This window comes from Porites lutea, chromosome 11 (genome assembly GCF_958299795.1).
Source record: "Porites lutea chromosome 11, jaPorLute2.1, whole genome shotgun sequence".
Classification (NCBI taxonomy): domain Eukaryota; kingdom Metazoa; phylum Cnidaria; class Anthozoa; order Scleractinia; family Poritidae; genus Porites; species Porites lutea.
In genome coordinates, this window is record NC_133211.1 from 23,923,953 (window position 1) to 23,948,772 (window position 24,820).

At 39.7% G+C, this 24,820-nt stretch overlaps 3 protein-coding genes across 3 annotated transcripts in view; 2 read left to right on the forward strand and 1 right to left on the reverse strand.

The window, feature by feature from the left end:
* The window catches only part of LOC140952657 (solute carrier family 2, facilitated glucose transporter member 12-like), an 85,448-nt gene that overhangs the window by 54,855 nt on the left and 5,773 nt on the right, over positions 1-24,820 (forward strand). Inside the window, exons 10-13 of the mRNA XM_073402094.1 lie at positions 21,629-21,715; positions 22,817-22,927; positions 23,475-23,517; positions 23,610-23,966. Coding sequence (XP_073258195.1) covers positions 21,629-21,715; positions 22,817-22,927; positions 23,475-23,517; positions 23,610-23,966 — 598 coding nt within the window. The remainder of the gene's footprint in view (positions 1-21,628; positions 21,716-22,816; positions 22,928-23,474; positions 23,518-23,609; positions 23,967-24,820) is intronic.
* Positions 624-24,820, reverse strand: part of LOC140952659 (uncharacterized) — a 66,806-nt gene continuing 42,609 nt past the window's right edge. Inside the window, exons 2-4 of the mRNA XM_073402095.1 lie at positions 17,040-17,242; positions 1,308-1,366; positions 624-748 (exon numbers count right to left, since the gene is read on the reverse strand). Coding sequence (XP_073258196.1) covers positions 745-748; positions 1,308-1,366; positions 17,040-17,242 — 266 coding nt within the window. The 3' untranslated portion in view covers positions 624-744. The remainder of the gene's footprint in view (positions 749-1,307; positions 1,367-17,039; positions 17,243-24,820) is intronic.
* LOC140952660 (uncharacterized) lies at positions 9,589-15,951 on the forward strand. The gene is made up of 2 exons (XM_073402098.1): positions 9,589-12,400; positions 13,611-15,951. The coding sequence occupies exons 1-2, from the start codon at positions 9,623-9,625 to the stop codon at positions 14,670-14,672; spliced, it is 3,840 nt and encodes a 1,279-aa protein (XP_073258199.1). The 5' UTR covers positions 9,589-9,622; the 3' UTR covers positions 14,673-15,951.

Genomic DNA, 24,820 nt, shown 5'->3' on the forward strand with positions numbered 1-24,820 from the left:
TTAAACAAACCAAATTTTCATCATCGACACCGCTGTGGGCAGCCATCCCGAAAGGAAGCATGCCGCCGTATCCCTTACAGAGGATACCCCTTCCTGATATTAAGCTACTTCACGATCCTCTGGGGTATTTAATAGAGAATCGACAAAGCTCTGCTGGGGAACAGTTATGCGTTTTCAGAAAAGTAATAATCATCGGACAATTTACGGGTGTTAAACAATGGACGTTCATAAAAATAAATAATAATAATAATAATAAAATTCACGTACAAAATATGTCAAATGCTTCAGAGTTGAGACAATCTGTTATCGACTAGTACCACAGGCGGCCCAAACTCACGTTACGAGGGAAGGGTGTAATGTAATTCAGATATACCATAGTTGACGCGCCGGTGTCACGTTACAGTAGTTGTTAACAGTGAGGTATTTGAAACCTTTTTATCGCCATTCTTCCTGTTCAATTGTTCTGTTTTCCTTTTCTTTCTTTTTGTTCAGAGAGGGGTAGATTAAAACGAGATTATAACTTTACTATGAGAACTGGAGTTCTTTTATACGCCAAGCTAAACCAAACAATAATGATTGGCTATAAGGTTAGCTTATTTTCTAGTCAGCGAAAAGACAAAACTATATTTTTATTATCGTTATTTTATTTGCTCGCGTTCTCTAGTTGAGCAGGAATTGAGATGGCAAATTACTAGTTACAGCTGTTCATTACTCTCTTCCACGCAGGGGTTCTTCTACTTGTGATCAGCTGGAAGAAATATGAATAAAAGATTTCAACGTCACTGTAGTACAGTGATTTTAAACTCCAGGCTAAGCATTAAATATTTAGATTTACAACAGCGCCCAAAAATGATTTTTGTGGTGAATAAATAGTCAGTCAGTAACGTTTCACGCCGTTTACAGTGTAAAGAAACAGAAAGATAATTATTAAGCAAAGTACAGAACTAACTTGAAAATGGGAGGATGTTTAAAATATTTGCCTTCTAAGTTAAAAAAAACTAGGAGGATGCTTATTTATTATTTTTAGCCATTAAAGCGAGGAGCGGTAATTCGATTGGCGTGCTAATTCGAGGATTTACGGTAGCTATGCAGTGGCGGATCCAGACCTTCAGATAAGGTGGGGGTGGGGGAGGGGGGGTAGGTCATCCAGACCCTTAGATAAGGAGGGGCGGCGGTCTCAAAAAATGTTTTTTTTTTTTTTCGGTCCTTGGGGCCTCAGTTTGGTCTAAAAATAAGGGGGAGGGGGTCCCCCAGGCCCCTCCCCTGGATCCGCCACTGCTATGTAAAGATGATCATTTTCTACTTACACGGAAATAGAACACGAATCCGGATCGTCTGGACACTTGTATTGAGTCCAGTAATTATTCTAAAATAAACAGATAGCAGCATATTAGTCAAACTTAACTGGTTTGGCCAGTACCTTAGGCATGCGCACAGCCATATCGTCCAGGCAGTGGCAGCTGAGGACAATTGTTTCGCCCTTAACAGGGCTCATCAGCATGCATAGCCGTCGAGTCGATGAACGGACAGAGCCGTGTTGCATAGGCCCTTTACTGACGAGGCGAGTGCAAAGCACTGCGCGTTTAATCGTCAGCTCCACACAACATATGTGGGAGCGAAACAGAGAGAGACCGAAACAGCTGTCCATGACTGCCACTGCCTGGGTTATATGGCTCTCGGCATGAATTAGATAGCGGCCAGGCCTTGGGTAGTTGTACTTGTGTCACTTGCACTAAAGTTTGGCAGCTAATTTGTGCAGCTGTTTCCGTTAGGTTCTTTCACCTATTACACAGTTATTATAAAGTCAGGTAAAGGCCTCACATCGAGGCCCAAAGCTGTTTTATAAAAATAAGCGAGGGGTGTGCTAAACATTGCTCCATTTTATATCACAGAGAAAAGCGTCGGTATGTCATTAACAGCAATAAGTTGTGAAACCTTGAATGCTGTTTTGGGGTCATATGTTGTCACGTGACATGTCAAAGTTATTTTTAGCTCAAAAACCTTCCCAGCCAAACGGCTACACCTATGGCTATCTATATGTTGTTAAATGGGTTCTTAATTTTTGATAAGAAAAAAAGTTACTTGTTTTGGTGGAAATGGCCTTTTATATTAAATTATTCACTCATTTTCATGCTAGTTACATGGAATATAGTAGTGTGCAAACATTAAAGGCACATAAAATCATACAAAATAATGGTAAGTTATGCACATGATATTGATTTCTATTGTACTTTGGAAATTAAAAACCTACTTTGAAATTTCAGCCTGAAATGATTCTTATGTGAAGGGTGCTTAAAATGAAAATTTCAGCCTGACAGGTTCTTAAATTTTGGGTTCTTATACGTGGGGTTTTACTGTATTAGGTACATCATCTCTATTTTTTGGTGTCTTGAGACAATTTAGAATAAAAGTCAGAAAAAAGAAAGAAAATTTTCAAGGAGGAACTGGGTAAAAAGTACAAAATTCCGTATATTTTATAAACCAATGACATATTTAACAATGTCCAAGCAGAATTCACAAACTTAAAGGACTGTACGAATAAACTGTTGCCTTTTGCGCTTTTGAATTTAGTGGTCGTAATATCACGTGTAGAAGGCACAAGTGTAATAACTGGACCCATCTGCAATAACATTTGGACCCAAACGTAATAAAGGTGCTATCGATCCTACCGTGAGTTTACTTTCACGATGTATTAGAGCAGCTGAAAACTAATTTTCGTACAAATTTTCGCCTTAAAAGGGTTCTTGGTTTTGTGATAGAGTACGCTTGAATTTCTAAACTTTTGCGTGACACGGCATTTACATGACGGCCAAGAGAGTTGTCATGTAGATTTTAAAAAATGACTTATTTCAGAGAATTTTGCTATCTAAACAGTTTATGTATTACAAAACGTATTACTTGAATGTTTATGGGTTCCTCGAAGAATAAATTCACGCTTTTGTAGCAAAACTAGGTAACAGATGTTTCTGTTGGTTTCCGTCCGCCATGTTGGTGCCCATCCGGATGAGCACCAGCATGGCGTCTCCATACAAATCTCCATAAATGTGGGTAAAACATTTCTTCGAATATCTCGTATACAAAATATTCCTCTGACCTGAATCTTGGCGAGGGTCTTTGAATATTTATCTCCTTTCATTTCCCAGATTCTGGACTTTATCTATTGAACGGTTTTGATTTTTATTTTGATCTATTTTGAATGGCGTGACACTGAAAACCGGCAATACGGTCTCCAGGGAAATTCTCTAGGCCTTTTATACGCCCTTGCAAACAAATTCGCTCTCTTCTCGCAAGTCTACTCAACAACGGGAAGGAAAGTTTCCCAATCCTCCTCCTCTACAGCAGCCCTGGCAAATTTCCTCTTTACACCACTTGCGCATCTCCCATAATGCACCTTTTTGCCTCCTAAAATTTTGCATAATATTTTTTTTTCATTTCTCTACTGGGTATTACAGCTGTCCCAAGAGAAATTAAAAGCAATGCTTATGCCAAATCTTGGGGGGCAAATAAGGTGCATATGGGAGATGTACAAGTGGCGTATCAGCTCACCCTACTGGCCTTTTGCAAATTTGTTTCTTCAATAACTTAGCCATCAAGAAGCATACGGTGGCTTTTATGCGAATGTGAATTAAATACCATCTATATAACAATTGGACCCAAGTATAATAAAGGCCTTATTTGTAATAATTAGTTTTATGCTCACACCGGTAAAATGCCAAAAAGAAATAGACCTTTAGCTTGTATGTTTTGTTTTCCGAATTCAGATCACGTGATGTTTTTCAGGGAATTTGTCTCTTGTTTTTTCATGAATTATGCATACATATGCATGTGTATGGACTTGCATGGCGTACCATCACGTGGTCTGAAATGGGAAAACAAAACATACCGGCTAAAAAGGTCTATTACGATCAATAAGAGGTAAAAGTGTAAAGAAACCAACACCCACCATTTAATGTTTTTGTTAAAAGCCATATAATTTGTATTTAACAAAAGCATATTCTTAATTAGATTTCATTGATATATAAGAAACAATTACTCCTTCTCTACAAATACTGACAAACGCGGAATCCTTAACCTAGACGCGAGCGAAACACTGAACTGACCAGAGCATAGCATGCGCAGAGGAAAAAAGTGAAAACAGCCCTGGTCTGAAAACTGTTTAGCCTGACATTTTATCGAAGCGAACGTGAATGACATATTGGTTTATGATTTCATAGCGGACAGTACTGAATTGCTAAAACTAAAACTGAGAGTCATGACAAGAGTCATTTTTTCCCGTTCAAGAACTTGGACACGTGACCGTAACATCAGCCTCGTAATTTGTTTAATCAAAGTGGCTGTGAGCCACAAAACTCGGAAAAAAATATGTTGTTAGTTAATTCTATATTAAGATATTTAGAATTTTAATCTCATATAGAAATACTTTTCCAATTTTTTCTTAACAATGTTTTTGCTTACGTCTATGGTATCCCTTTGAAGAAATAATTTTATTTTTGAAAAATCGAAGTATTTTCCAGTAATTCCTGATAATTCACGCGATCTTTTGAGATCATGACACTAGTCTTCTTGTTGCCTTCTACGAAACAATTTTTTGACGTTATAGATCACGTTTCATCTTTTACATGTTACAGATCATGCCTGTTGAAAAAAAGCAGAAAACGCAAGAAGGCAGAAAAAAATACTTAGAAAACATTTATAGTTGTATTATCAGTCTTAAAATTTGTGCTTGGTAACGTACAAAAGGAATTATTAATTACGTACTATAAGAATCACTGAGAATCAGGAGCCCATCAAATTCCATTTGGCTCAGAATTTATTTTTCTTGAACGATATTGTACTGAAATTGATCTTTACCATAAAACTTAAAACAATTGACAAGTACGCTTGTGTATATTTTGGAAAACTGCCCTAGAAAATGGGTAGATACAGTGTCACGCCCGCAACCGAAAGTAGTCATGATGTGTTGACGGTATGTCGTCATTAACAAATGCATTCATTTACTTCTTCGCCTCCATATATAGAAACTTTCATGTTTGGCTCACTCGGTATGTGCCGCTCTGCATGGCATAGGTGTATGGGACCGCTTCAATCTTAAAAAAGAGTATTCAATCTCATTTTTTAGCGTCTTAAACAGGGTTGCAATTTTAATGCATTTTGTCCTAAACAGGATCAGAATCGAAGGGTTTCAGCAGCACAGCCCCAACCAAACGTCCGTTAAAGGAACAGTATCCCGTTACTGCGCATGCACCAAACTTTGATTTTTGGACAGGATGTCGCGAAATCAAAAGATGCGAGGAGAGTAAGAGAATCTTGAAAAATCCGTTTGCATCGCGCTTGGCCGGGTTCAATACGACGCTAAAACTTCTCAGGATTATAGATCAATGATATATTGTTCCTGTTAAGTTTTTATTTGGGCAAAATCTGGATTTTTTGGCGTTACTTTTATTGCCGTTGGCTGGAGGACCAAAAGATTGGGGCACTTTGATGCCGATTGAAGGCTTATTTCTTCTGCTAGCTTCCATACAAGCTCAGATAATTGTGAAAGGAATACGCAGAAATGAGACAGCAACAATAAAGACTGTAAGAAAGAAACCGTTGAGACATTGATGTGACTGAGGAGATCTTGTGGAGGGGAGCTTCGTGAAGCAGAATGTTTTGCAACGACGCGTTAGTAAACTTTTAAATGAATCTCCCTACGGCCGACAAAATCGAACAAACAGGCGCTACACGTTTTGAAAAACTAGTGACATGAATCATAATATCATTCTTGACTAACCTTTGTGGTGATTCATAGCGTTGAGATTGCATTTTTATTTATGTCTTTCAAACGTTTGAGGCTAGAACGCGAGCAAATCAGGCAGATATTACTGGACTTGGAGCGATTGACCTCTGACATGAGTTTCAAATTAGAAAATATGTTTTTAAAGCGAGCAGAACGAGATTTTCGGGTCGCGCGGCGGCCCAGCTAGCGATAAAATCGCGATGAGTCTTCGAACCGCGAGCCAAATTTTTATATAAGACGAAAGACTTCTTCGAAAGTCTAAAATATTACTTGAGAATATAAACAACAAATCTCTGTCGGCGGTGCGGTCCGGAAGGAAATCTTGTCGAGTTAATTTGACAGTTCTATTGTCTTTTGAAGAAAAAACAGATGACGCTCGCGCGTGCGCATAATCGGGACACTGTCCCTTTAAATCTCACCCCGGAAGACTTTCTTCCCCTATATACATAACGATAACTCGGCAAAACCGGCCGGTCTTTTTCCGAGTTAAAAGCTATAGATAACTAGCGAGACTGTAGTCATGTCTCACATTTAATATCTCAGCTGGGACCAAACGTCATCATTAGACCTTTCATTACGCTTGGGTCCAGTTATTACACTTGTGCCTTCCATACACGTGATCTCAGGTCATTCTGAATCCGTCATCCACATCAGTATAAACCATTAATTCACCTGAGTACATCGCTACAGAAAAGTGAAACTGTATGTACTTTCCCTCCGGTACCTTCACATACAATTTACTCATCGCTGGCCGATAGAAAACGTGATGGAGTCGAAGAATCACCCATACTAATATAACCCGGTTTAGGCGGGCATTTTAAGACTTTTGTACAGTGTCTCTTGTTGTAGACGGCCTACAACAAGGTCATGAGCAGTGATTTGGGGAGCTTTGCGATATAGAGAAACTTGTCACTTACTGAAAAGATTGTCGCCGAACGTTTCCCCAAGTTTTTTTTCCTTAAAAAAATTTGGATACCGTGCTGTTCACCTATACTTTTTTTATCCTGTCAGTCAAAAGGGTTAAGTGATAACATAATCCTCGCCCTAAGTGGCTCGATTCGAGCCTGTAAATATTCTGGTATTATTCTTAAATTATTCTTATAATTATTTTTATTATTATTGTATTATTCTTAAATTCTTGTTTCTTGAAAAAGAAACAACAGAAACAATTTATCGTATACTTTTTGCGGTTTGTGCTGTCTATGGATAGGTATTTCCTGTGCCCTTCGTTAAACTTTCATTAGCATCAAGAGATAATGAGCTGAAACGTTTGGCTATAGCTAGTGAAGGTTTTGTTGGGTAGTTTTGCCGATGAAAGGAACTTTCAGCCTCGATATTCCGACAAAATATATTCTAACAGAAAAAAGAGTGTACACTGTACATTTATTGTTTCTGTTTCGCATTTTTGTACGATTATCCTCTTGAAACAGGACTTCAGTGAAATTTAACACGTTATTTTCCTTGCTACTTCGTAAATTACCAGCTGCTACGTTACTTTGTTTATTTAAACACCCTGTGATTCCAAAACCGCTTTTGCAAGCACTCCGGCCCTCATGTGGTCTCATACCATGACAGCGGCGGCACCCTTAGCTGATGTTTCGGCTTTTTAAAATAAAGTAAGGGATGGACCATTTTATTTTTGAGGGGGGGGGGGAGGGGTTGGGCAATTTTGTCTTGTTAAGATTTTTTTTTCGCCTTTGGGCTGTGCAATAATTTTTTTAGCACCTTAAAGTTATACACGATTTTTTTCATCGGCTTTCAGTCTTCATGTTTGTTAATTAAAAGTATCACCAAAAATGAGCATTTCATGAGGTATGCATACTGCTTTCTCTCCAGGCTGGTACAAGCTGCATTTACTAGTCTATTCAGTGTTACATGTTGGGTTACAAAAATAAATAAGAAGTTCCGCTTAATAGAGGGCCCGCCTAATAGAGGTTGGTTTTCGAAGAAAATATAAGACACTTTTTTCAGGACCGGACTAAATGCCCGCTTAATAGACAGTGAATAGAAGATGTCAGCTGAACCGAGGGTCTGCCCAATGGAGTTTCACTGCATGATAATTTAAAAAATCCTAAAGCGCCTTTTCGAAATACGGTGGAACCCCGTGAATAAGGACGTCACCTATGGGCCAATTGCAATGATTTGGCCGTATTAACGGGTGACCACATTAACGAGCGTTTTTCACAAGAAAATATATGGTCGTTTTGCCGGGCGGCCAAAACAAGTGGCCTTAATAACGAGGTGACGCGTATTACCGAGGTGGAGGTGGCCGTAAGACGGGGTTCCGCTTTAGATCAAAAGCGCTTTACAATAACTGATTAATAACACGTGAGAACATGACAGAATGAAATAACTAGAACTACATCGATATTGAATAAACAAAATTATAAATAATAAAAAACACAATTATATATTTAAGGTGATTCGTTAAAAGGAAAGGTCTTGATCAGTCTATATAAAACTTTCGTTTGATAGAATGGTTTTATATATTATAAATCTTTGAAATATTTTATAGTGGACACTGTCAGATTCTATTTGGTTGTTTTAGTTTGTTTTAATTTTGACAGTCTACCGGTATTACACACCGACTATTAGATAGTGTCAGCTAGGTTTAGTAAAACCACTGTCCTTTATAGTTGTATACATTCAAGACTTTGAACACTATTAATAGTTATCGTTTATTTAACTAATAGATATCAGATATGTTGAAAATAGCTGAAAGTTATACAGTCGACTCCCGATAACTCGAACCTTCAAGGGAAATCGAAAAAAGTTCGAGTTATCGGGAGTTCGAGTTATCGGGAGCTCGAAGAAAATAGCCTAGACTTAGGTAAAAAAACATTTTTTACTGCACAGTGAACATTTTAATCACCTTTAATTGTAGAAAGGTCAAGTGAAAATTAAAAGATACTTCTAGATTATAAATCAGAACGTAACGTAACAAAACATAGCCTAAATAGAGCATGCCTTTTACTGTTTTGAGAAGAAAAGCTGCTTCACGTTAGCCTGTGACAATCACCATCAGCCTCCATTAGCAAACCATACTCCTACAACACGTTAATAGGAAATCCAAAATTCAATGTTTCGGAAGCTAGTAGACGGCTTTTTTCCCGACTTTTTAAGGGCTCAAAACATCGTTCGAGTTATCGAGGGTAAAATTATATAGAAAATGACCTGAGGGGAAACGAAAATTGGTTCGAGTTAGCGGGAGTTCGAGTTATCGAGGGTTCGAGTTACCGAGGGTAAAATTACAGTGAAAGTATGACGGAAATCCAGGGAAAATCGATTTAGGTTCGAGTTAGCGAGGGTTCGACTTATCGGGAGTCGCCTGTATTTTAATACAAGAGCAGGAACATGGAATTTTAATGAGATGAATTTTATATTATACTAGATTCGGTGAAATGGTTCAAATTTATATTTTAAATACAACAAATAGATGGAATTGATGTATTTATGCAATTTATGATGTGAAACACGAGAAGGTGAATTTTGTACAAATAATTACAAAGCATTTTTGTCTGTTGAAATTAAATTATGACAAAAATTACAGATTAGTTTTTCATTAGGTCTAACAGGATCCTTCAAGTAGAAAGACTTGCTCGATTTTTTTACTTTGGCCCACTGTGCATGATTTTTTTTCTCTACTTTTGCTGCGCATGAATTTTTTTTTGTAATTACCCCCACCCTACCCCGCTCAAAAATAAAATGGTCCATCGGTATCCGGTATCCGATATGTCTGTTTCACGTGACCTCTGTCGTGACGTTTGTTTTATTTTTTGCACGTCACGCTCAGTTTCGAGGAAGAACAATTCTCGGAAACGAAAAGAATTTCACGAAAGGACGATGATAACTGCAGTTTCTACAATTGCATGGTTACTTTCCTTTTTATATATTTTGACTTTTTCAAATTGTGAAGGTTCAATCATTTCTAGAACTTTGTTTATTTCTCCGAATGGCGCAGACACCTTATCCTGCGGAAAGCGAAATGAACCATGTAGATCTCTTGATCACGTTTACAGCATGTCTCTTTCTTCCGGCTTTAACTCCACGCGTTTATCACTTGGAAAAGGTAAATACAAGCTTCGTAAAAGTCTGACTTTTATCAGAGTAAAGGATTTTTGCATTGCTGGCGATGAAGAAGAAAAAACCACTGGGCCAAATGAAGTGGAAATATCTTGTGAAGCCGACGCAGGCATCGCGTTTTTCTTAAGTCAAAACATAACTCTTCGAGGACTCAGATTGTTAAACTGCGGGAGCTGGCAAGAAAATGCCGTTTTATTTCCAAACGCTACAGTTTTGAAGTTCAAGACGGCGATTAACTTTGATTACTGCAGAGATATTAGGATGCAAAACGTCGATATCTCGAGGTCAATCGGCAGTGCGGCTCACTTGAATGAAATTGGTGGTTTGTTAGAAATGTCAAACTGTCGTTTTGTCAACAATTCAGCAAACATGTATGCTTGGATTGCCAATTCCACGAGCAGAAGGGAAAAAAACGAGCAGGGGCAGCAGCAAGATGCCCTTTATCTCGTTTCCGGGGGTGGTGTTGTCGTAAGTCTAAACAAGTACAGCCGACATCGTCCGAGCTTCATGAGTGTCACGCGTGAAGAACACTCAACTTATGTACGTGGCAACAAGTACTTTTTCACTGACTGCAGCTTTCTCAGAAACGAGGTTTCCAGTGAAGACCGCTTTCCGGATTATTTCAATGAAACATTTTATCATCCGTTTACTGAAGGAGGGGGCCTCGGTATTCATTTCCACGGTGTTTCCAGCAATTCCACCGTACTTGTTAGTAATTGTACGTTCTCAGACAATAAAGCGCCGTGGGGAGGAGGGCTTGTAGCGGAATTTACTGATCACAGTAGCGAAAATTGTCTTCTGGTGGAAAATTGTTTGTTTGAACGCAACGTTGGATATACCGCGGGTGGAGGAGCGCGATTAGGAGTCATGCTTCCACGTGGTGTTTCTGTTCCAATGAACGAGGTGCGCTTTGTCAACGCAACATTTCGACATAACTCGGGACGTTGGGGAGGCGGTGTTTCATTGTATGGCACGTCTGTTTTCGTCCAATGCAGACACCACTTGGACTCTCGAAGCACTTTCATTTTTCAGTCATGCCACTGGATTGAAAACCACGCAACCATCGGAGCAGCAATTGGTGCATTTCTTTTTAACCAAAATGCAGATCACATTGGGCCCGAAGTTCCTGTTCATGCTGAGTTCAAAAGCTGTACGGTCACACACAACCGAGTCGACACCCAGGAACCCAATGTTCGGATTGGAGAGGGTACGATCTACAGCTTCGGAATATCGCTTATCTTCCGAGGAAAAATGATCATTACCAACAACACTCTAACAGCTCTTGCACTTGATGGCAGTACTCTCGAACTTCACGACGACGTTGAATTTGTGGAAAACGAAGGATTTCATGGCGGCGCGGTGGCAATGTATGGACACTCTAAGATTTTGCTCTGGAAGAATTCTTCAGTCTTGTGCAGGAACAATTCGTGTCGAGATAAAGGTGGAGCTATGTTCGTTTCCGCACCTGGTTCGCCACAGATAAGTTACAATGTAACTGGAAAAGACCCACAAAGTTGCTTCTTTGCCTACGAAGATCATAGTACGAGTGGTTTCGACAACTGGGAGGCGCAGGTTGTCTTTGAAGACAATCGAGCGCCCGACGATTCGTCAGGAAACTCTGTGTTTGCAACGACTCTCGAACGATGCCTAGAGGCTGGAGAAACGCGAGTTAAGAATAAAGCTTTGCACTGGAATTTCGTAAAGTACATCACCAATAACAATGCACTGCAAAACCACACGAGAGTAGAAATCGCTACTGATCCAGTCGATATCTTCTTCGATGTGAAGGACTGGATTGTGTCACCAAGTCAGGTTTTTAATCCGGTTGTTAGGCTTGTTGATGAGAAAAATAATAATGTTTCTGGAGTTGTAAACGTCAAGTTGGAGGGATTCACAAATGATGAGGGAGACGATGCTTCGTCAGTGCATTTACAAACCCCGTCATCGCTGTTTCTTGCAGATGGAAACGTGTCACGTCTGACACTGGCTGGTGAAGTAGGGAGAGGATTCTCTGTGGTTCTTCATCATGTTGGGCGGCAGGTTCTTCAGAAGGAAATTAACGTCAGTTCGGGCCTTAGAACGTGCCATCCCGGGTTCATTTTACGAAGGGGGAGCTGTGTGTGTCAACAACAATCGGAGGGAGTCTCGAGATGCGACGGAGACGGAAAGACCGTCTTTCTCAAGCGTGGCTTCTGGGCTGGGATGGTAAACGGAAACTTTGTTACTTATCGATGTCCAAAAAACTATTGTAATTGTTCGCGGACTCGGGAAACGATAGCTGCAGAGGATGAATGCGTCTTTGACGCCGAGAAACTGTGTGTGGGCAACAGGGAACCAGGAAGCATCTTGTGCGGAAAATGCAAGCAAGGCTTCAGTGTGGTGGGAGGAGACACTAAATGTTATGAGTGCGGGAAGTATGATTTTATTGGCTCAACCGTTTTGGACCTGGTTTTTATTTTGGTACTGGTGATGCTCATAATGTTTTTCGATATCGATGCGTTTACAGGGAGTCTTAGTGCTTTCCTTTACTCTTACCAGGTCGGTGCATTTTAAGTAAAATCTAGTCCGACATTCCTCATCCACAATCCTATTACAGTTATTGGTTGTTTTTTTTTTTTTTCCGAGTTATAGGATATCATCTAAGGATCTAAGGGCTGGGGATGGGGGCGGGAAAGGGGTGGGGGGGGGGTTGGGAGAGGGAATTGGCTGTTCATAGCAGTACCATTAGTCAGATCTTTGTTAACCGTGTAATAAATTTGCATTCCATCTAGAGGGAACGGTTGAGGCTTTAGCTTTTTCTTAGCCGGTGTAGGTTAGTCAACTCTTCGATTCCTTCATATCGTTTTTAATTCTCCGAACTGACATAGCTACGACAACATTGTTACCCAGCGAATTTTCTACCATCTCATCAAGAGAACAATAGCATAATGTTTTAGTTACTTCATATTCTATAAACTAGAAGCTCTTCCTTTGATAGACAGTCTTGGAGGTGGGGTGGTGAAACAGTCCCAGTCAGACCAAAGTTTACAAGGCATATTCGGCCCTGTGGTACTTTCTGTTTACACACTACAATAGGTGTACAACCATCCAGTGGATAAGTGGCTAATAATAGTGAGCTCACGCAATAGGACGGCAGAAAGAACAAACGCGTGACAGGGCTATTACTTACGTGTTTTGCAGTGATCTCCACTCTATATTACCGTGGTCAAACATAATTATTGTCAAAGTTGTCACACTAGGTTTGCCATATTCTTTCCTCTGCCATCCTATTGGTAAGTTCGCTCCTTAGCGGTCCTTAACTGTCATATGTGTCTATATCTCTTCAGATCTCCTGTTCAAAGGGTTTAGGGATCCCTTTTTGAGGAAGATGGTAAAGACCCGTGGGGGGGAAGGTACTCAAGGGGAGTATGGGTAGAGGTGTGCCGCTGAGCCCTTCAATCATTAACGACCGTAATTCATTTCGTTTCTCACAGGAACTAACTTTTTTTAAACGCACACCATGGGATTCATGTAGCCCGCGCATCGCTAACCTTAGCGCTATTTTTTAGGCTTCCGGTCTGAAAAGACACCCTGTTCAAGACGGTAAATAGTGAAATTGTATACCCTTTTTAAGACTATCAGGACCCTGCAAAACCATACCCTGCCGTTCAGCACCACACTCTGTTCGCCTTGGGCAAATAAGGGAGTCGCCCCAGAGAGAGATAAAGTCAAGCCAGTTATACAGGAAGCCAACTTTATTTTCTTCCAGGTAATATGGCAAGTCACTGGAGACGGGTTCACTTTCAGAGACCCCGTCATGCGGTTTATACTTCATGCTGCAAATTTCGAAGTCTACGTTGGAACTCACTACTGCTATTGGGATGGCATGGATTATGCAGATAAGCTTTTCATGGCCATGTGCTTTGATTTTCTAACTATACTAATAGTGATAAAGTTAACCAAACTAGTGACTCAGTACCCAAACTGCTGGTTCAGTAGACGTGTAAAGGCACCTTTTCGCGCCGTTTGTACCATCTGTGTTATCTGTTACACTAGAATTACATACTGCTGTCTCAGTATTTTGCATCCAGCTGTTATAGGTGACACGACAGTCCTGTACGTTAGCGGGGACACTGAATTCTTCCGCGGTAAACACGCTGTCTACGGGTCAATCGCGTTACTGTTCACGGCTCTTTTCGTGGTACTGTTTCCACTCGTTTTGATGTTTCGTCCGTTCTTTCGTCGCTGTCTTAAGCCAGTGTTCAACCTTAATCACTTAAAGCCTATATTTGACGTGCTGCAGAGCACTTTCAAAGACCAGTACCGATTTTTTGCAGCGTTTTACTTTGTGTGCCGCTTGATCCTGCTCGTCATTGGTACTTATGTTCCAGAGGGTCCTCTGAAAAGATCGCTGATAGAGGTCGCCTGTGTTGTGATCCTTTCCATCTTCGCTTTCTTGAAGCCTTACAAGCGATCCGAGGATGTGGAAGAAGGCAGGTCAAGCTTTAGTTGGGTGAACAAGTCGGATGCGCTTCTGTTACTCAACTTAGCCGTAATGGCCGTTTTCAGTTCTGCTACCACAAACTATGATATCAGCAAGGATAGCAGGATGTCTCTGATTGTACTTATTCATATCTTGGCTTATGTTCCATTTGTTGCACTGTTTTCGCATTTGTACAGAAAAGTCAAAGGGCAACAATGCTGGAGTGAATGGTGTGACTACGAAGAGAAAGAAGAACTGCCACCTGTTACAGACACTGTGGCTTATACTTGTGCAGAAGGGAACGAGACTGTAAGGGTCTCTCGTTGTTCTTCTGACACTGAAGACTGAGTCTATGCTAACAAATAGTAGAAAAATGTTGCTAGCTGATTGGTGCCGCAAATAATTGATTGACGAGACATTAACACGAGTTTAATAATTGTTTATCATTCAATTGGTGTGCTTCCTTTTTGATGATTTTTTGGCAATGCGGAGCCGCTTATGTCTCTTGAAGCCATAAACTTAATTAACGTGCGCATTAGTGGAGCATAGTCAAAATAACTATCATCTGTAAGCAGTTGTCTGCAGTGACGTAATACATCGGAAGTAGACTGTTCCGTAGAAACGGAACACGCGCACTCCAATCGAATTTTGACTTTTGACATGTTTCGTTAACTACAAATTTGACCAACTGGGTCTTTATCACCATAAAATTTAAGAGTAATTTTGAAGTTGTGGGCATAACTGTGTTTTATGATTGGCTTAAAGCGTCGCACCCCTTTCTCAGCCAATCAGAACATCGCACGCGGATTATTGCGTCTTCTTAAGTGATTGGGCAAAATTGTTAGTTTTAGGTTGAGGTAGTCACTCCGTTAAAAGTAACTCTATCCGAAAAAAACTGCCGCAAAGAGAAGAACGTGGACCCAGCTCAAATGATATTAGGTTTAGGATTAAAACGCCCAGAGAACATTTACATAGAACGACTGACGGCAGATATTGGCGAAAATAGCTTTTCAGTTTCACCAAGTTTCAACTATGATCTAGCCTACTGATTTTTTATAGTTGTAATACATGTAATCTCTTAGAATCAAGAATTTAAAGCTCTTAATTGATAGGTCTAGATCAATACAAGTACCTTGAATCGTAAACGCGATTATTAGCATATGACAAGAGAGAATGATCTAAGAGAGCGAATCCCCCATACATGACCCTTTTCCCATGAAAATTATTTTCAATCTATTCTTGGTTCTGTGTCATACTGCGTGTTTATTTTAAGGTCGCCACCTTATTGGTCGGTTAGAGTGGCGTCATGTAATTTTAAAATTGGCGGGTAATTCATTTCTCTGCCGATCACGCACAGCAAGCGATATGACATGCAAATAGGTATCACTTCCGTCGTGGAGTCAAAAGATTTCTAAGTGGAAAAATCTGGCCAGAGCAACTGCCGAAGAGCAAAAGGGTCCTGGCTTTGAAAAAAATTATCATGGGGCACAGGGATTCGCTCTCTTAGCTCATCCTCTCTTGCATTTGACAGGAACGACGGAGCGAGAGGATTCTAATCTTCAAGCAGAAACTATTTTAAGTAAATGGAATAATTGCAACTAAAAATAATAATAAAAGTAAAATGTAAAAAGAACTGCCTGTCCCTCTAAGGTATTGACACACAGTCGGACGTCTGTTTCCATCTTCTTTCGATCGTTATTTACTCTGTTTCTCTCCCTCTCTCCCATCCCTAACGTTTTACTCAGCCCACGAGCTTCGCGGGGATCTGCGATACACGTATTTCTAGTTATGTTATAAGGGTTGTTCTCATTTTGGGTGATATTTACTCTACCGACCGCAGTTGAATAATAGATATCCTGATCATAACAATAACAAAATTGTCAAATCTGATTGGCTATCAACTGCCCTGATTTCAGCGTTAATTGGACAGTTTAATAGGACAGTACGCGTCATGCCTAAGTAATTGGACAGTACGCGCCATCACGCGCGCTTACATGGCTCTTTTTTTCACTGCTGGCTAAAAAATGGTCTTGGAATTTCTTGTGTTTTGATTTGAAAAAAGAGCCTTATATATTACAAACTTTCTTAAGGTGATGATCAATTTGTAACAGAACTTCGTGTCGGCCATTTCGGTCTGTAATCATACTCGGACTCCCGCTACGCGGTCTACCGATTTTGTTAATCACTCGTATGATTACAGACCGAGTTGGACTCCACTCAGTCCTGTTACCATTACATATCAAGTCCATTTAACACCAAGTCTAAAATTCATTTTTTTTTTAATAATCAAAACTTTTGATCGTTCAAGTTTAAGTCGAGTTAATGTAGGCAATTCAGTTACTATTAATAATTGGCAAATTCAGGGAGCAATTTTTGTGTCAATAATTCCCTTCAGAAGTTATAGGCCGGGTCTTTAAACACGTGTCTACGTGGCTTACAATGCAGAGGAAACGATGTCTCTGTCCTCGCGGGCATAATTATCCAGAATTATATCTCGCCTTGTGTTGGGACCGAACGGTTTAAAGAACTTTATAGATGCCTTTTTAACTTAAAATTTTTACTCTTTCTTAACTTTTTCATTATGATTTTAAGCCTTGTGCATGCACGTTTGTCTGCAGGTAGTAATTAATTGATCAATAATAGAAGCATATATGCTTCTGTCAATAAATATTACATACATAAAGGAAACTCAAAGAAATTTATGTTAATACTCACAGCGTCAGTGGTGTCACCATTATAGAATTCCATTACTTCCTCTACGTCACATCCCTCAGTCTCAGTGTGACACTCCTCTTGTAAATCCTTTGTTTCGCCGAAGAAAAGCCAGCGTTTCCGAAATTTCTCTCCTCCTCTACCGAAAAAAGATCGCGCTTCATTTAAACTCAGAGCGATTTTGTTTGCGATGGTGCCACACTGACCTGGTGAGATAAAGAGTAAGAGGTTTTTGTAGTTCTCATAGTCGAAAAAAATCTTATTTAGTAACCTAAGTATTTACTTTGAACAAAATAAAAGTGAGCAGCACACGACAGCAAATTCCTCTCCCCATTAAGTTAGTCAGTGTATTTCTTAAGCCCCTCCTGGTAAAGCAAAGTACCAAGTTTTCTGAGAAAATCCCTGCTCTTTTGAGCATAAAACGAGCAAATCTGGCCATCAAATGCCAAATCTGGTGAAAAAAACTGGCCAAAGATGATTTTTAGGTTTTTTGATTAACCCATTCGTCCGTCCCTTCCACCGCTTATGCCGTCATCCGTTTTAACGGTCAAGGACAACTGTGCAGGGAAGCCGGAGATCTTTCAAACTATAGAGATTGGGTCGAGCAACGTTCGAAGACGATCATGCTTCTCCTCGAAGCTCCGTGTTTTGGTAACTAAATCTTGCCATAGACATGGTTGTGTTAATATAAAATTCAGAACACTGCAATGAAGTAATCGAACTGGACATGCCTAAGATGGAGAAGGGAAGAATTAGCGAACAAGAGAGGGTAGTTCACAGCCGAAGGAAGAAGTTTCCACCGAACTACTCCACATACATGGCTGCCCGGAGGTTACAAATGCAAAACTATCAAAAACTAAGGAAAAACTAAAAAAGAGTTTAGAGTCATTACCAGATCTAGAAAAGTGGAACATGTCGTCCAGAGTTAAAGTACTGGAAGATGAGAACAAGAACTTAAAACAGAGCATCAAGTATGCACAAGCTTCTATCGCAAAATTACTAAGAATTACGGTAGCTTGCAGAAGCATGTTCAGTGCAAGAAGCTGCTACCAGCAAATTAAAAGCGGTCAAGGCGCGATGAATGAAGTGCATCGTCGACTCTTCAAGCTGGAGTGCCACAGCGGAAGAAACAATATGAAATTTTTTTATTGGAGACACTATTTTTACGTCTCCTATATTTTTGGAGACGGGACCGCCATTTTTACGTGGTCATCCGAGCGACGCGAAGGTCTAGTCGTTCAGGGCAAAGGCAGTACCTTCGTTTCTAACTTATTTTAAGACCCGGAGTATTGGTCCGGTCGCGGGAATAGAACCCGCAAACTCCCCCTCTGCAGTCAAGCGCTCTACCGAGCTAACACTGCCGCGGAAGATGAAAGTAAGATCCAGTTTGAAAGAGTGGACCGCATTGTTACACGAACGGCTTCGTCTAATCAAGCGGAGTCTGGGCTCAGACCAATTAATTATTGCTAATTTAGCCTATTTTCAAGATAAAGATATCATAAAATGTTTTTTAAATTACGTTTATGTATCCAAAGGGGCGAAATACGAAATCTTCGACGACTTCCCAAATGAGGTTGATGACTGAGAAAGAAACTCTGCGCGGTACTCAAGAGCGCGGGAAAAAGAAGAAGCCTTTAATGTTGAAAGACTGATAATAAACGATGCTCTTTATCGCGGCTCCGAGACTCAAAATTTTCCCCATTGTACGGACACTTAATGGATAATTAAATCATTTTTGCCTTTTTACGCAGCCATGTTATAATGGCCGATTCTCGTACCGCAGTCATGCAGTCAACACCTCGTAAATTCAGAGGTTGGTCTTTTTGTTTTGTTGTTGTTTTGTTGTGTTTTTTTTTTCCTTTTCGTCATGGTTTTCGCATAATCAGTTTTGGAGAGTGATTTAGGCCATGTGGGATTACACTGTCTTCTTTGTCTTACGTATCGCGCTGTACAGTCAATGGCAATTTATAGCGGAGCTCCACGCGCGCGCGAAGCGCGCGCGTAGGCGGAGCCCCATTGCTAAGTAAATCTACCCATCCCAGAAAATTTGGTAATCACGTGACCGTACACCGACCGCCGACCGCCGACCGACCGTCCGTCCGCACCACAGGAAAACCAATGTTTACTCTCACATTTTAGCTAGTTTGGGAGCCCAAGAGAAAACTAATTTCACATCAATGTTGTGATCAATTGACAGCTGTCAAAACAGGGCATCCGCTGACCAGTATCACCTGACCGTAGCGCGGGCTCAAGTGTCGACCCATCGAGGTCGAGTATTTTTTGAAGTTATCCGCTGAAAAATTACCAGTTTGAAATGATCGCAGGCTCAAGTTTATTTTTTCCAAGGATTCATATCAAATATGTTGTGTTTATGTCACTATGGCCCCGCACTATTAGAATTTTGATTTCAAACTGACTTCGGAAGCGAAAATTCAGCCAGTTTTTTTTAAAAGTACAGGCGGGGAAGACCTTATGTTACCATGGTCATGCGTTGGTCACGCTCTACGTCCAATTTTTATACTCTGATTGGTCAAAATTTGACAGGTGAGTTCATGCGAAAAAATTATGCAGCATCTTGAAAATTGTTTACTTTGACAGCTGAAGCTGAAGAGTTTTGTGTCAACTTGTGATGTTTTTAACTGTCTTTTTCTTCTGGATGTACAAAATGAAATACAGCTGCTATCAAGAGTCTTCTGTTATTCATGGCTGGTTTGTTTACTGGGTTTTTGGTTGAGGAACGCGTCGCTTGTCAAAATTTGGTAATTCGATTTCGGATGGCATCGTTTTCGTTTTTCACCTTGCTTAATGCTTAAGAGGCTTTAAAAGTCTCAAGCAACTGTGGCCTTCCTTGATAGCTTTCAGGAACTGAATCTCGAATGGTAAGCCTGAGTAACTATTGTATTTGATGTTTGTTTTTGTTATATCTAATTTCATGAAGTCTTGCACATTCACGCTGACAGTTTATGCGGCAAGTTTATGCACGTTTGTAGCCGTAGTTTGAGTCAATGATCTGACCTAGTATCAGGTTTGAACGGTTTGATATAAGCTTACAGAACTTTAAAAAGCCTTCAGATATATTTGCTCACCACAGATAGAAAACGTTCCGAAGAATATTTAGTTATAAATTTGGCTGTAGAAAGAAAACTTTGAGCGATTTTCTTGCTTCGAGGAGTTCACCTTGGAAAACAGTAAACACCCGCGCCGGGAAGCCGGCTTATAAAGCTTCACGCCGAGACTCAGGATTTTTAGAGACACTTTAATACTTGTCTTCATGAATGAAAATTGTTATCTCTGTAAATGTTTCCCCGAATTATATTTCTTTTTTTGATTGTTAGTAGTCTCTCTTGCAATTTTAATCGCTTGTCTGTGCCGTTTGTTTTCATCGTTCATGAACATCGCTTGCAGGAGTACTCAAAAATGTCGCGCGTATCAAACGCTTTATAAGATTACACATCATTATAACTGAAACCATTAAATAACAAAAAAAATAAATAAATAAATTCGCTATACTGTTGAAATGTAACGCTATTTAAAAAGTTCATTCAAACACTCGACCACACTGACAGCTCGCACTATAGAAACGAGAACCGGCTAGCCATATGGGTGATTTTGGAAATTTTTGAACGGTTTCGCTTTACGATTGATCGTCCTGAATATTGACTCAGTGCAATTTGTCTTGAAAAATTGTGAAATACTGCATTCTGTCCGAGGTCTGTGTGATAAATAGTACTGTTTCACCTCAAATGTGATGTATAAAAATTATAAAAGGTTGGTTTAAACACCCCCAGATTTGTGGCAAGAATTTGTAAAGTAAACCTCTCGAACGCAAAAAAATTCGGCGTGATTTGTTTTCCGAGAATTTGTTTTCGAGGCCTAATCTACTGTGATCTTGAATGTGATCGAAGATGTTTGCTGTTTTTTGGGTGTACATATAAGGTTATCAATTCGATGTAAGATGTTTCACTCTAAAATAACTTAGCCTTTCCCTCAAAAGTCAAATGAATGTGCCCTTAAGTTAAATGATTTGTGGATTAAAAGTTTATTTTTTAATTTAAATTATAAATTTATTAATTGGAGCTTCGCTTTTAGCCCTGGCTAAATCTATATATTATTGAGTGTTGAAAATGTGAAAAAATATGTTTTTAACTTGACAGCATAAAATTATTGCTAATGACAGTTCTATGAACGGTACATGAAATACATATCTATAGTATACAACCCAAAAGAAATGAACATACAGCAAAAAGTATGTGATATATTTGTTTTCTTTTTCAAATATAATTCAAGAATAATATAAGTATGTTTTCAGTCTAAAATCTACAGCAGAAAAATAAGAATATTTAGCCTGGGCCGGAATAACAATATTCTTATTAAAAAAAACCTACTGCTATGTATCGGACATTAATTTTACCAAAAAAGACATTATCATGTTAAGAAAAACCAGCCTTTGAAAACTGAAAAACAGTTCAATTATTTTTCTAATGTTTAAAGCAAAAGTATCCATGTTTAAAATTCATGAAAGCTGCAACACGGACCCGGGAGTTCAAGGCTTATGAGTAGAATTGCTGATGTTTGATTGTATTTTTTCCTAGCGATATAAATTCACAGACCTTATAAGCCGTTTGGATAACATGAGAAGTAGAATGTTCATTGGTTGTGGAGTAGTATTTCTACAACAGGTATGAATGGAAAGTAAAATATTGGTTTATTTGTTCTAAACTTAGCTTTTTAGGGGCGTTCGAAATGTTGTCCTGAAAATGTACAGAAGTGGTAGCAGTAACTTTAACTTTGCCTGTAGTTCACTCTCTTAAACGGACTTATAATCCCGTTCTCGTTTCACAGATCACTTTCTTTATTGGTTCTCTCTATGTCAGCGAAAAAAATCGCTTTCTCTGTTAGGCGATGTACACTGTAATCGTTTCGCAAATTCTTTATTCTTCAGTATGCTTTGCCTCAAATCAAGGATGCTGACATTACACGAGTTGCCTTGGTCATTAATAATCTACCTGGAGGAAAAGTTGAAGTTGCTTTACCATTGTTGCTCATTTGCTTTAAATGATCACCTGCTCTGACGACCCGACATTTTTTTATGGGGGAGGGGGGAGGGGGAGGGAGGCAAAAGAAAGTCTAATACGCACTGTGACCCATTCCTTACGAGAGAGATGTAAGCTAAAGGATTTTGTCTGTCGCGAAAACATTCTGGGATTGTTCGGGTAGACAATTTAGTCAAAGATTGGCTACTGCTTGCTGCCTTTATATACCGTCGACCAGTCATAACTAGTGAACTTAAGCAACAGGACGGGAGAGTAAAGAAGACGGCAAGCCATCTGTGACAAGCGTGACAATAATTTTGTTTGAAATAACTTTTCGCCAAACTTTACTTTCCTTTAAACAGATATTTTTGTAAAAACCAGAAAACATTAATGTTAAGTGAAGGTCACGACAAAACACGCAAGTAATTTATAGCCCCTTCACGTTTGTCACACACAAGCGTTTTGCCATCCTTTTCTTCCTACCGTCCTGTTGCGTAAACTCACTGCTATTGCTTGTAAACCCAAATGAATAATCCTAGCGGTCACTACACCGGCCAAAACTTGTACTCATTCTCCCAGAAGTTTATGAGCGGCGAATTGTAATTGGAAGTGATATCTTTTTGTACGAAAAGGCAAGCGACTTCGTGCGTCATAGCGATGACCGCTGGATTGTTTCATGATCAGTTCACAGTACTGCTGCCGTCAAGGATTTGTCAGTAATACTTACTGCTCATTTATTCCTCTTAGTTCACAGGGCAACCAACCATTGTGTACTATGCTTCTACCATCTTTCAAGCGCTTGGATTTCAAAGTGGTGAGAAAGCTACGCTCGCCAGCTTAGGGATAGGTCTTGCTAAGGTATGAAATTCAACTTACAATTGTTTATTACTCTGCGTGGAATAAGCATATAACGAAAACAATCGTGCGTAGATAGAATAGAAAAGAATACAATGAAATGTTAAACATTTGCTGACATACAGGGCCCCAGGGCTGCTACATCTGTTGTTGTGTATTTCAACCAAGTAGCTGCTTTTCAGTCTAAACAGAATGATTCTGTTTAGATTGGGTGGTGATGTTGTTGTTTAATTTAATCCATGGTTTAAATTTCATATTCCGTTATTTCAAGCTCATCATCATTCATTTAATATCCCCGCCCCCTAAAGAGAAAATAAAAGTTCAATCGAGGAAAAGTAATGTTCTCCTCTGCCTGCCACCGGTTTCCCGCGGTTTACTCGAATCTCACGCTTCATTTTTCCCGCGTGAATGGCCGTGTTCTAATTGGTTTACTGGTGGCTTCGACTGTTCGTGTGAATGGCCACATGTGAACATGTAGCTGATTGTGAGTGAGGTCCATGCCTTACCATATCTGCCAAAATGGTAATTTTTGCTGCCTTCTTTCTTACAGCTCTTTGCGACAATTATTTCTCTCAGCAGTGTAGATAAAGGCGGTGCGTATGCTTTTCTTGTCACTTTTTGTCAATGGTTTTGGCCAACAAATTTTAGAGACGACTTTTTTAGTCTTTGTTTTCTCTTTTTGCAGGTCGCCGCCGTTTCCTGCTCATAGGTGTTTCAATCATGACCGTCAGCATATTAACACTGGGCATCATAGCTCACTACACATCGTTAGGAGAGCCCCAAAGAAAATGCTATTATAATTCAACTGCACTACCATCTTCACGGATACATTCCCTATCTACTCTAGCACCCACAACTTCTACTGCAGCTATGTCGACCATTTTAACAAATTCTTCAACATTTTACTCTCCGACAAACTTTACTTCGTCTGTGCTCGACACGACTGTATCCAAACCAATGTTAGCTAGCAAAGGTCTGCGGTATTTAACACTCAGTGCTCTTGTTGTGTTTGTCGCGGCCTACTCATTTAGTTTTGGTCCAGGTAAGCCTGTCCACTGAAATGAATGATCTGTCACTGATATTATTGTGGAAAATTGCGGCTGGTTGTGATGTGCGAATAGGGAGCTTAAGCATTGACGAGGACGACGCTGGTGAAAACTTCCCTTGATAAGTGAATTTACGCAGTTTCAAAGTTCATCGCTCTTATTCCATGTCGTTTAACCCTTTCACTGCCAGAGTGTTTGATGGAGTTTTGTAAGGTGACTGTAACTTTTGAGTCTATAGATGAAATCCTATGATGTGACCATTCAAATGAAAGCTCTCTGCCTGTACTTTCACATGATGCTATTTGTTTGTCATAATTTTAGAAATGAAATTCGCAAATTTGGTCGAAATTTGCCTTTGGCCACATTTGGCAGTGAAAGGGTTAATTTGTCAAACATTTGTGATTTTTTTGGAGTTGAATTCTAAAGGCTGTATCTAACTTTAAAAAAAAAAAAAGAAAATGAAAATCGTTATCTCACGTGTTCACGTCCTCCACAAAACGTTAAATTAGGCAGTGTCACGTCGTGGTCGTGCAAAGATGGCCTAAAAAAGGTTCAAAAAAGGGTGATGCATGCGTAAGTTCTCGTTGCCGTTATCATCATCGTATCTTTTCTTAAGCCCCCTAATGTCACATTCACACCAAGTAAACATGTTTTAACATTTAATTAAAATTAAACCAGGTTTAGAAAATGAAATTCAGTACCGGAAAATTGGAAAACAATGGAAAGATGGTTCAAAACCTTGATATCTGTACCCTCTTATACCACCCTGAACAGAGGAAAGTTCCCCTTCGTAACATTGCTACTCAATTATTTCAGGATAACAAGGACTTCACCCTGCCGGCAGAGCTTT